Source organism: Dendropsophus ebraccatus, unplaced genomic scaffold (genome assembly GCF_027789765.1).
Source record: "Dendropsophus ebraccatus isolate aDenEbr1 unplaced genomic scaffold, aDenEbr1.pat pat_scaffold_885_ctg1, whole genome shotgun sequence".
NCBI lineage: Eukaryota > Metazoa > Chordata > Amphibia > Anura > Hylidae > Dendropsophus > Dendropsophus ebraccatus.
Window position 1 is genome coordinate 1 of NW_027210485.1, and position 12,493 is coordinate 12,493.

General features: G+C 43.1%; 1 protein-coding gene across 1 annotated transcript in view; it reads right to left on the bottom strand.

Moving 5' to 3' along the window:
• Positions 1 to 710: 710 nt before the first annotated feature.
• LOC138780863 (tyrosine-protein phosphatase non-receptor type 13-like) overlaps positions 711 to 12,493 on the bottom strand; it is a gene marked incomplete at its 3' end in the record, with an annotated part of 52,837 nt that continues 41,054 nt past the window's right edge. Inside the window, 11 exon segments of the mRNA XM_069956744.1 lie at positions 711 to 862; positions 3,328 to 3,384; positions 4,247 to 4,344; positions 5,594 to 5,694; positions 5,696 to 5,917; positions 5,919 to 6,019; positions 6,829 to 6,991; positions 8,367 to 8,549; positions 9,721 to 9,873; positions 11,359 to 11,497; positions 11,581 to 11,734. Coding sequence (XP_069812845.1) covers positions 711 to 862; positions 3,328 to 3,384; positions 4,247 to 4,344; positions 5,594 to 5,694; positions 5,696 to 5,917; positions 5,919 to 6,019; positions 6,829 to 6,991; positions 8,367 to 8,549; positions 9,721 to 9,873; positions 11,359 to 11,497; positions 11,581 to 11,734 — 1,523 coding nt within the window.

The following is a 12,493-nucleotide window of genomic DNA, read 5'->3' on the forward strand; positions in this document are numbered from 1 at the left end:
AAACGCACCCATAGTGCATTTCCCTGCACTTATTACAGCATCACGTGTTCAGTTCTCTGTAAAGTTGGTGACGTCACATAAACTGTCAACTCCTACTGCTGCAGTCCATCCATCCGCTGCTGCAGTCCGTCCATCCATCCGTTAAAGGGATTGCCCTCTCCATCCTCCCCCAGCGCCCTGCACTTCTGTCCATGTCGGCCGCCTTACCATTGCTAGTCTGGCAGCCGCCAATTCCCGCTGCTCTGCCGGTTCTCCTCTCAGCGGGGGTCACCCCCACCGGCCCCCCAGTTCCCTGACCTTCAGCATGAAGAGAGGTGCAGGGAGCTGGGGAAAGGATGGAGGGGGGATCCCTTTAGTTGACAGGAGGACTGCAGCAGCAGGAGCCGGCAGTTTATGCGACGTGACGTCAACAACTGTACAGAGAAGTGAACACTTCATGCGGTAGTAAGTAACTTTTGTTTGGCAATAATATATCCTAAACTTGATTTTGCCTGGAATTCTCCTTTAAACTACAAGCAGGTTTTCATACAAGCAAGATGTTGTCATACAACATCCAAGGAGACCAGTGGCAGGCTACTTTTGCCCCGCAGACAAAAGACGTATTGTGGCCATTAAGGGGTTAGTAGAACAGTTTCTTCCCCCTACCCAGGCCCTCAATGAAATATTACTTAGTCTCATATAACATTTGCCAACAGCATGCCGGATCTTACATGTCCCATTTGACTAAACGTTCTCATGAAGTATCGTATTACTTCGTTTGCAAAATCTAATAATTCTATCTTTTCCATTTCCAAAATGAAGACAGAAATAATGATCTGAGCTCCTGTCGCTTCAATGTGCTTCAGCGTCAGCTGAACAATGACTGGAATCAATGCAGGAATGTGGACATTGAAGAATAACAACCCATAGACTGAAGCTAAGCGAAAGATGGAAGTCGTTAGGATAAAAAAAAAATTAGATCTGTGTTCCATCAGTGATTGAAAGGTGTTGTAAAGGATCTGGTCAGCAAAACAAACCCGACAAGAATGTTAACAACCGCAGAGCGAACATTTTCTATCCCAGAGAGAATCCAAGAATGACCTTGTGAACCCGCTCTGCTTCATATATCTTTACACTGAAATGTTATACCGAGCGAGGCTTCCCACACTACTGGTCCATAGACAAACATACCTTTCTGATCATAAAGAAAACCTAAAATATGAACCTACCTATAATGTTTTTCATCTTACATACCAACCATTTCGTGCTCAGTCCTATACATTTACCAGATGAGTAAAATAAATATTCCTGCAGTTCACGGGAAGTGCTGATCTCTTCAGTTTCAGAATTTCAAAGTATTAAAGTTTGTTTTGAAAGATTTTTTTTTTTTTTTTTAAAGCAAGCCCATGTTAGCCTACATTATAATGGGGGTAATCTACAAGACATGTGCAGAACATGTTGGCGCCATATAAATGAAAAATATCAAAGTCCATTTCTCTACATTACAGTATAGGATGAGGGTTGCCAACTATCCAGAAAGCACAGATTGTCTGAGAAATAGAGGAATTTGGTATTCGTAATAAAGAACAGATGCGACTGTGATCTGTGTAAAGACATACATCGAATGGCTGCATTATTGGAGACACCTGCCTTTTCCTGCTTGGAGCTCGGAGACCAGAGCGATCACCCCAGAATGAAGAATAATATCAAGCAGCCATGTTTTCCGTAAATCAGTTATGCGTGAATCCACATTAGAATGGGAAAATAAAGTGAACTGAGTGACTTGGAACAAGGCATGGTTATCAGCAATAGACTAGTCGGGGACAGAATTTCAAAAATTGCCAAACTTGTGAGGTCTTCTCATACAATGATGTAGAGAGCAAACTAATAATGGGGAGATCAATAAAAAAACAACCAGTAAAAGAGGATCCTGTGGTTTTAAACAAGTTAAAGGAAACTTTGGCTGTCCCATTGTTTTTTAATGGGTACTTTTAGGTGTACCAATCTTTGGCTATTCATGGCCACAACCAAGCACCGAACAACGTTCGTTTGAAATGCCTTCAGGCTATTAAAAGTGGTAAGATGCTCTGAGTAATCTTTTCCTTGTATAATCTGAGTCCTCTGATACCTTTGGATAGTGTTGAGTGGACCTGTCAAACTGTTTGGGTTTGGCAATGTTCCCTGAATCCGAAGGCTCGGCATTTGATTTCCATGGGCTGCAAAGTAGAATACAGCCCAAGGACTGCCAGGAAAACATGGACACAGCCTATGGTCATCCCCATGTTCCAGCACTACCTAAGATGGCATCAAACTTCTGCAGCCACATGGAATGAAATCCTAAGTGTTCGGGTTTAGATAACGTTGCCAAACTCAAACAGTTTGACAGGTCAACTCAACACTATCTGTGGAGAAGGGCTTATTATGGCTGACCAAGTCCATCCTTTCAGGGCAGTTGTTTTCCCAATGCCAAACAGAAACTTTCAGCAGGACAATGTACAATGCCACAAGTCATGTATTGGTTCCATGCTTTCCCTACATTCTTAACCTCAGATCCTAATCCTATACAACATCTCATGAACATAGTAGCACAAATTGTTCAGAGCACAACAGTGCCTCCATTTAATTTTCGGCAATCCTGTCCACATGGGCCAATATCTATGCAGAATGATCTCAACAACCAGAGGAATATAAGCTACTATAAAGGCTCCGAAGGCCAAAGGAATATAATTATCATTAGAAAAGAGGGAACCTTGAAAACGCCCGGGTTCTTCCGAGCTTGAACGCTCTGCATTTGATTACCTGTGGCTGAAGAAATTGAATGCAGCCCTAAGGAGTCCTAGTAAACATATATACAGCCTATGGCATTCCCACAACCACTTGGCACCACATTCTACCAGTGCGCCGACCATAACAAGGGTAAACATTATTAATGGACCAAGAGGAAATGTTCCGTCATTCTATTAGCTAATTATTTCGCAATTTAATTAGTTTCTAGTTATTGCATGGGGCTCATTTATTTCTCTTTCAATCTGTTTTCTAATCCTTAATACATGCAGGAATGCTTTGCAGTTCTTGTGAAGATGTTACGAGGTCTGTGTCAAGTTACAGCTTGTTCTTACGCCTATTGTTCTTGACTGCTCCAAAACTCATTAGCAGTCTGATTAACTCATAGTAGGTTTCTTATAGTATAAAAACCAGGGGGTACAGCCAGTGCCAGGTGTGTTTGTAAAGAACAGAGAAATTAGGAACAGAGTGGAGAGAGTGCCACCTAAATCTGTAACCCCAAAAAAGTAAACTATGCTGTGTCCCACACATAGAAAAAATACAAATTCTTTCTGAAACACGTACCATTTCCTTTATAAAGGTTTGGCGAAGAAGGATTACCAAGGCTATGCATACTGACACCTGCAACAAAGTATATATATATGATCAATATGTGAAAAAGAGCGCATCATTGAGATAGGCACAAAAGTCATCAAACAGGTGTTCATTCAAGTCTGGCAGGTCATGCTACTACATGAATGACTGAGACATCAACTAGAGACTGTCATAAGAGTAATGAAATGCAAATTAGTCTGAACAGAACAAGTTTATGTAATAGGCGTAATGCATAGTATTATTTAAAAAATAAAATCAGGATACTTGTGCAATAAGAAACCCTTGTGCTGTAAAAAAAGGACAAATTGGTTGGAAACAAACATACTCTCCCTACAATTAAACCAAAACTATGAGTAGGTTTGGGCATACTAACCGCTGATAGTAGGCTGTAAGTACGCGTGAGCATCAGAGGTGGCGGACAGGCCGATCGGTGCACTGGGGGCCAAGGATCACACCCACCTCACCTGGGTGCATCTCAGGACTAGAGATGATCGAACAGGGCCGAGGTTCAGGTTCGTACAAACCCAAACCATCGGCATTTGACTCCCGCTGCCTTCCTGTTTAGTGGGGAATTTGGAGACAGCCCGAGTACCGCCCAAAAAACAGGGATTACAGCCTATTACCTAGGCTGTATCCCTGTTTTCCAGGCGGTACTCGGGCTGTCTCGCCTTCCCCATGGAACGGGAAGGCAGCGGGAGTCAAATGTCGATGGTTCAGGTTCATATGAACCTGAACCTCGGCCCTGTTCGGTCATCTCTACTCAGGACCTAATTTATATATTTTACTGGCTCAAATTTCTCAACAAAGGGGGGGGGGGTATAGAATGATCAAAACCTGCTGATTCCTTTAAGTGAACTGTTAAGTTAACTAAATAGAATAATATACTAACCCACTACATAGGCCTGGCCGCTGTCATCCATAGATGAGGAGTCTGATTCGGGTTTCCGCAAATCGAGGCTCCTATTAAATCCAGAGAATGATTTTGACCTGAACAAAAAGAAAAATGTTATGTACAATAGTGACTCTATGTTGCCCTAAGGAGGGGTGCATCTTTTTGATTGAGCCAGGACTTTCAGCAATGCTACATATACCCCTGGTCTTCTAGAATGAAATACATTAATTAAAAACATTGCTGACCTTGAAACTTGGCAAATGGTAAATGCGACACGAACAATTGTGTTAAGAAATGAGTACCACATACATTTTACTACCACTTGGATCAAACGCATGTGCCACCATTTCAGCCTTAATCATGACTGTTCTGTGTAAAGAAAAGCAGACAGATAGATAGGAACCCTCAGTGTAGTGCAAAGAATTCCTACCCCCTTCGCCACTACACAAATTCATTGTGACCAAAGCCTGAGAGGGTTGAAACGTCGGCACTTGCTTTGCATCCAAGTAGTAGTAAGATTTATGTTGTACTAATTCTATAACCTCTGTATTGGTGTCACATTTAACTCTACTAATGAAACACTCTATATAAGGATTCTTTATGCAGTTGTGAGTGCTGTGGTTTCTTTAAGTTACTGTGGATTGATGGTCCCATCCTACCACTGAGCACCACAAGTTTCCAGCAACCATATGTCAATACATTTTCATAGTGTGTAAGGTATATTCACAGCTCGCAGCGATTCTTGCGACCGGCAGGTCCTGTCAGTTTACAACTCTTCTAAACGACCGCAGCGAGTATGTAATATGCTTAAATAGAGGCTGTAAGCAGCATACATTACCTGTTGCTGCACGGTCCGGGATGCTCCCTCCGGCCAAAGTGGTGTTGCCCAGCCGCAGCCGATTGCCCAGGCAACGGACCCGCAGCGAGGACAGGTAAAGTATGCTGCTCGAGCCGGCGGGAGTAGAAGTTGGATTACATACTCCTGCGGTCGTTTAGGCAGCAAGTATGTAGTTTATGGAACTGACAGGACCTGCCGGCTTGCAGCGAGGGCTGCGACATGTGAATATACCCTAGAGCACCATGGCCAGAGTTTAAATCTTCATGGAGTCAGGATTTGTTTCAGGATCCCTCGGGCCGCACCACACTCAGCATTTCTAGTTGGAGTCCCTAAAGCAGGAGTCAAATTTTAAGGGTTTGGGTTCGGAGAATGTTGCTGAACCCATTCAGTTCTGAAAGTTTGCTTGACACTAGTAAGCATGTTATTCCGAATTTTCATATATTCGCTCCAGTCACTAGAATTTTTCTCGTAATAAAGAAATAAAATAAGAAGTAAATGTAACATACTCATTCAGCTTTCCATATCCAGTCACTGACTCCGTGTCAGACTTCGCCATATAATGAAAAGATGCCCGGCTCATCAGTTCTTCCAGTGTATTAGGGGGACTGGTCCTTCCTAGTATTAAGCATCCTCCTTTGCGGAGACTGAGAAACCTGACTGAGATCATGGTAAGATTTGCTAATGACCCGAGGACGGTCCTCCCAGGGGTTCTTGGTTGTCTGTCCTTTGGCCCATTTCCAATATGTGTTTTGAAGAGCTGACAAATCAGAGCAAGAAAGTCTCTTCAGAAGGTCAGGCTGGATAGACACAGGCGTATGGCCATCCTGTTCAAAGTACTGGCTTGGCCAAGCTAGTTGTACTGATTGCCCGGGCTATGCCAAGTCCCCGGAGAGATTCTGCCTGGATGTTCAAGCTCCACAGTGATGTCCGTTCTAACATACATAAATAAAAAAATAAAAAAATAAATAAATAGACTGACAGTTGGTTGAGATGACATGGCTATCGCTACAGCTCCCAATGGAGCCTGTGTTTAAGAATTGTGGATTAAGTGTTTTTTTTTTTTTTTTTTACTATCTATTTTATAAAATAATCCTAAAATTTTTCGCCACCAGGCCTAATAATAAGCTGAGACTTCCTGGTCTGTACAGAAGTGTCTGTCTTAAAGGGAAAGTCCGGGCAGGGATTATTTTTTCCAAACTTGCTGGCAGGTCGGTGGGTCAGTAAAATAATATGCACTTACCTCCCCAGCTTCCAGCGCTGGTGCGAGCAGTCCAACACTCTAGACACCAGTCCCTAGCCGGTCCGTATCAGGCCCGCTCAACCTGTCAGCGCCAAATCCCATCACTTTGGGCGCCAACGCTGGAGCCAGGGGGAGGTGGGGGGGTGGTTTAGTTGCTTACTATTCTATTTCACCCACCCCCTCCCTGGCAAGTTTAAAAAAAAATTTCCCTTGTCGGACTTCTCCTTTAAAATCACAGACAAGACAGTGAAAGGCGATACTAGTATAAAAATAGCTGATGTTCAGAGCTCAGTGCCCCCTGTCCCGATGCAATGACCTCTCCATAGGTCACATAGCATGCTTAGAAAGCTCTCCCATGACAGTGAATAGGGTCTCCTATAACTGTTGGGCATGTTTTTTTCTTTGTAAAACAAAAGTCTATGGCAACAGGTCAGGGCCCAAGGTAAAGGATAAGCTTGTGGGAGAACCATATGAAATACAGAAAAGCTTTGTTAATTTTACCAATATCTTGCGTCTCCTGACTGCTCTGTCTGGCTCTCATCTGTAGCTGGAACTTATGCTGGGAAGAGCAGAGGTGTAGGAGGTACTGGCAGGTCTTACTGCTGTCCGTTTGGAAAACATGCTTGATTCCATCTGATGTGTTCTGCAAACTTATTTTTTTCTTCTGCAGCCAAAAAAATTTGAAAAATTACAATTCAACGTGTTATGCTTTGTCAATGGTAGATTAATAGCTTACACATGTGCCGATCGTGCACATTACTACAGTAAGCTAGTGACGTCAACTTATCGAAGATTCTGCATAAAATGTTTTTAAAAAAAATCCCTCATATTTGTACTTTGTTTATGGCACAATCTTGCTAATTTGAAAGGGAAAAATTAAAAAGTAATTTATGGAAAGAAGGATTTGCAGCTAACCCACGACACTCAAGTCCAACCTATATAGTAGTATAAAAATAAATAATGCTTCCCATTTGGTACATGAACTCAGACAATGATTCAGACATCAATCTAAAGTGTGTGGGGCTGTCTAAAACAAACAAGAATAGATAATGTTGGTGGTGACAGGGGTCTGTAGTCATGGAAAATCACCACCTGACCCCTTGTTCTGAGAAGCAATAAGCTGCAGTGGAGAATGCTCTCGCTGCAGACTACCCCACCCCGCAGTGGTGATTCTGTCCATAAGATGGCCGAGCATGGAGGAGCATGTGACTATACCTTGCCCCCAGTGTCCACCACTGTGTCTGTATATGCCTTTGGAGGACACAGAGGGCATGGTCACATGCTCCTCCATGGTCGGCCAGCTTATGGACAGAATCACCACAGAGCAGGACAGCACAGCTTTAGAGGAGGGGAGTGTGATTTTAGCCCTTGCTCCATAGTGTGCACTGACATGGTTTCTTTATTCAATGAATAGCAGCCGCAGAAAACTGACATGTCAGTTGTTTGCGGCGCCATGAGGATGCTGCCCGGAGCGTTTACTTTGTGCATATGCTCCGGCCGGGATCCCATAGGCAGCAATGCAACGTATATTCTCGTAATAATCACGGCCGTTGTACAAATTATTGGTTTTACAAAAATATACGTAGTGTGAATATAGCCTTAAGTGTGTCATACCCCTTCAATAACCGCTGGCTGAACAACTCTTCGACCAACAGTTATTTCCCCCGTCCTCCCCATACACATGAGCAGCTGTGGTGGCAGCTCATCTTTTCAAGAACGAAAAAGGTCAGGTAGGGAAATTCTATCACACACAAGCCCTATATCGACATCATCTGTCAGTGGAGTCTGGAGAGGCCCCCATACACTTGTACTTTACTGACAGTCGAACCTGTCCCTGCAAACACCAGTATAAAGTGTATGGGGACCTTTAGATGTGGATTGCACAATGACCATGCATACTGCAATAAGAGAACCATTAGTTGCCCAACGATCATATATGAACAGTGCTTACAGAAAGGTAAAAGCAAACGCTGCGGCCCAACGAGATATAAAGCTGTGGGCCAGAGCGGCCTTTGCTTTGTACAGATTGTCAGACTTACAGTAAAAGAAATCTTCTTTGTTTCTCTCCATGGGAATCGCAGTACTGGAGCCCGGGTTCCATTGTGGACCTCAAAGATGAGCACACCTTTAGGACACACTCCAAGAAGGATACCAGTCTGGGACTTCTTCTCAGGAAACACTCTATGAAAGTGAACCCCATACTCCTGAAGTCTCTGGCATACCTACCAAAATAATGGAGAGACAAGCTATGCTGTTAATATTCTGTAATACGAGAACAGGTTAGAACAGAGGACATCCTAGTGAGAAAGAGTTAGTTATTTAGCACCAACATATTCTGCAATCTTATATAGGGAGCCTTGGTTCTCCAGCTGTTGCAAACTACCACTCCCATCATGCCTGGACAGCCAAAACTTTCACCAATGTTCCTCAAGATAATAGCAAGTGAATACACTATACACCCCCGCCGGGATCCCTGGCAGCACCGCAAGAAACTGACATGTTAGTTTTCTGCGGCCGCTATTCAATGAATAGGCTGCAGAAAACCCTGTCAGTTCACACAATGTGAGCAGCGGGGAATTTGGATGTGCCCGCATCCGAATTCAGCGGTAGTAAAGATCAGCCGGTCGGTACCGCAGTACCGGTCTGGATGGTCCTTTCTGACAGCGGCCACTTCGTGACTCGGCTGGGTCGCGGAACGGCCAGCGTCATACAACGTGTGAACATAGCCTACATCTGTAGGTATACGTGTTGTTTCTGTATAGACTAAGAAGGGGGAAATTTATCAAACATGGTGTAAAAGTGAAACCGGCTCAGTTGCCCCTAGCAAACCAATCAGATTCCACCTTTCATTCCTCACAGACTCTTTGGAAAATGAAGGTGGAATCTGATTGGTTGCTAGGGGCAACTGAACCAGTTTCACACAACTTGATATTAATTGTAATGCGGGCACATTCGGGTGTGCCCACACTCCAGTCGGGAGTCGTACTTTACATTGCGAGCACAGGCTGTTTTGTACGGCCTTGTTTACTTAACATTGGCTGTACAAAATAGACCTTTCAATTATTTTGTGTGGCCGCAGAGAGCGACCGTAGTGTATACACCCTGTATACACTACAGCCATTGTTCCATACACTATAATGTAATCAGCCGCTGTCAATAAACAATGGCCGTTGTTGCAACCTACAACAATGGCCGTTGATTATTATTGGTAAAATACAGATCCTGATAGTGATAAATTACCAGAAATGACATTACTATGAGCATACAGAATATTCAGATGTAAAATGTAAGGACAATACCTATTTGTAGTTTTGGAATCTAGGTCAACAAGAATCTGGTTTCTCGAAGGTTTTAAATCACAGAAAACAGAAAATAACAAAGAGATGTAATTACTTTTAGGAATTCAATTTCTGTTTCCTTTTCTGAAGCTCCAGCGTAAGTGTTGTGCAGCCGGGGCAGCTCTTCCTTCAGATAAGAAAGATCCAGTCTCTCAATCACTCGAGCGGGAAGGTAATGTTCCATCCGGAAATAGGTTAAGCCGTGCACCTGAAAGTACAATGGGAACCACCTCTGGTTACATCCTTGAACTGTAATAATATAAACACATATTTCATTTTCAGATCATATTATCTGTTCTGTAATGATGAAAATGCAGTCCAATCTGAAAGCACATGATACAGAGCGGGGGTAAGAAATTGGCGATATTGGACGCAAATCTTCCATTGTAAACAGGAGATGTGTTGCCAATAGCAAAGGGAAACTGAATATGCATATATACATGCGATCAGTTTCAAGACCAACATCAGTGCATACATGCCTAGTGCACTGCTGTGTGGTCCGGCATCCCACCGTCCTGCTCCTGCTCCAGAATGATTGACAGCCAAAGGAGAGCTGGATACTGGATCACACAGCAGCGCTGTTTGCACTGGTGTTGATCTGAAAACTACAAGAATCATGTAAAAGGGGACCTTTACTCAGTGATTGACAGGCATTCTGAATAATTGTACATACAGAGAAAGTTGTTAAAGTGACTCTGTACCCACAAAATTCCCCCCCCCCCAAACCACTTGTACCTTCAGATAGCTGCTTTTAATCCAAGATCTGTTCTGGGGTCCGTTCGGCAGGTGATGCAGTTGTTGTCCTAAAAAAAGAACTTTAAAACTTGCAGTTCTAGAGTGTCTGTGCCCTAGGCCTGCAAAACCTCTCCGTCCCTCCTCCCCGCCCTCCTCACCATTAGCAATGCCCCAGGCAGGATATCTCCTATTCATCACTTGTCTGAACACTGCACATGTGCTGGATCGTTAAGGCTTATCTGCAATGTTCAGACAAGTGATGAATAGGAGAAATCTTTCTAGGGGTGTGAAGAGGGCGGGGAAGAGGGACGGAGAGGTGTCACAGGCCTAGTGCATGGGTGCTCTAGGCCACGCTAAAAGTTTAAAAGTTGTTTTAGGAAAATAACTGCATCACCTACCAAACAGACCCCAGAACAGATCTTGGACAGTACAAGTGGTTTGGGGGGGGGGGGGGCAGATTGTGGGTACTGAGTCGCTTTAATCACTGATAGGGACTGCCCACTGGACTCCTAACCAAAGAGCATGAGCTGCATTGAATAACACGCTAGTTATAATGGAATGTTTATAGCAAAACTATGTACCAAACACCACTGGATTTTTTTTTTTAACTTTTGAAAACCATACATCATCTTTTTTATAATTCACAATCACTTGATATTTGGGAGCTTTAGGACCAATTTATCCATAGTCAAATGGCAGGCAGCAGAGAGAAGAACCCCCTGCCATTTGGAAATGCTTCGGTTTTCTCCAGGAAAAAAAATGTTGTACAGCGCTGCGGAATCTGTTGGCGCTATACAAATAAATGTATAATTATTATTATTATTATTGTTCAAATACATTAGAGGGCTCAATCTCCTTTTGATCCCACCAATTTGGTTCATTGATCCCTTGAAGGGTAAGGAATAGACAAAGGTAATGTTATCTTGCATGGTCTCTTTGTTGAGCTGCAAGAACTTACATCTGGATGGTAGTCTCCATATTCTGCTTGAAGAGCCAGGGATGCCAGAAGCAAAGCAGTCTCATCATCACAGTGTAAACGTTCCTCTAATATGTCCCTTCTTTGCTGCAGATAGTACTGGTGACGGGTGAAGCTATGTCTGGGCAGAGAGAAGAAGCAGTCAGTCAAGACCACTAAATAATATATATCTATGTGTATAGCAAGGGAAACTAATATGCTTACTGTATAAGGCTGACGTCATCAACAAAAAACTTTACACGGAAATACAAGGTGAAGTTGACCCCTGTTTTGCCTTTCTTTTTGGCGTCTTCTTTCCAGCCTTCTGGAGCCACTTTGGACAATTTTTGGTCAAGATCAATAAAGAAGAATTCACTGTCTGCAACATAAAAAAATAATTCATTTGCTAAAAAAGAATAACCTATATTGCTCCATGCTGGTGGCCTCGATGTCCTCACAAGCATCATCAATCTTAGCATAGTATTGCAAATACACAAACTGCAGTAAAAATGCCCCTACTGCATGTACCTATTGGATAAAAGAATTCTTTAAAGGAGAACTCCTTCAATTTCCTTTTCTATCAAATCAACTGGTGTCAGAATGTTATATAAATTTGTAAATTACTATTACTATTTAAGAAAACTCAAGTCTTCCAGTACTTATCAGCTGCTGTATGCCCTACAGGAAGCAATATATTCTTTCCAGTCTAACACAGTCCTCCCTGCTGCCACCTCTGACTGTGACAGATACTGTCCAGAGCAGTAGCAAAAGCTCAAAGAAAATCTCTCCTGCACGGATAGAGGTGGCAAAAGAGTGCACTGAGCCAGACTGGAAAGAATACACCACTTCCTGCAGGACATACAGCAGCTGATAAGTACTGGAAGACTTGAGATTTTTAAATAGAAGTAAATTAGAAATCTATAACTTTCTGACACCAGTTGAATTGAAAGAAAAAAAAAAATCACTGAAGTTTCCCTTTAAGGGGAACCAATCACACCGAATATGCCCCAAATGTTAAGGAAACGTGCTAGTACATCCCCCAGCATGCTTCCCAAACATCCCCCTGTACCCTCCGTGCCCTCCTTGGTTATGGCGCAATCTTACATTTTTGAAGTCCCGCGCTGTATGGTAATAAGGT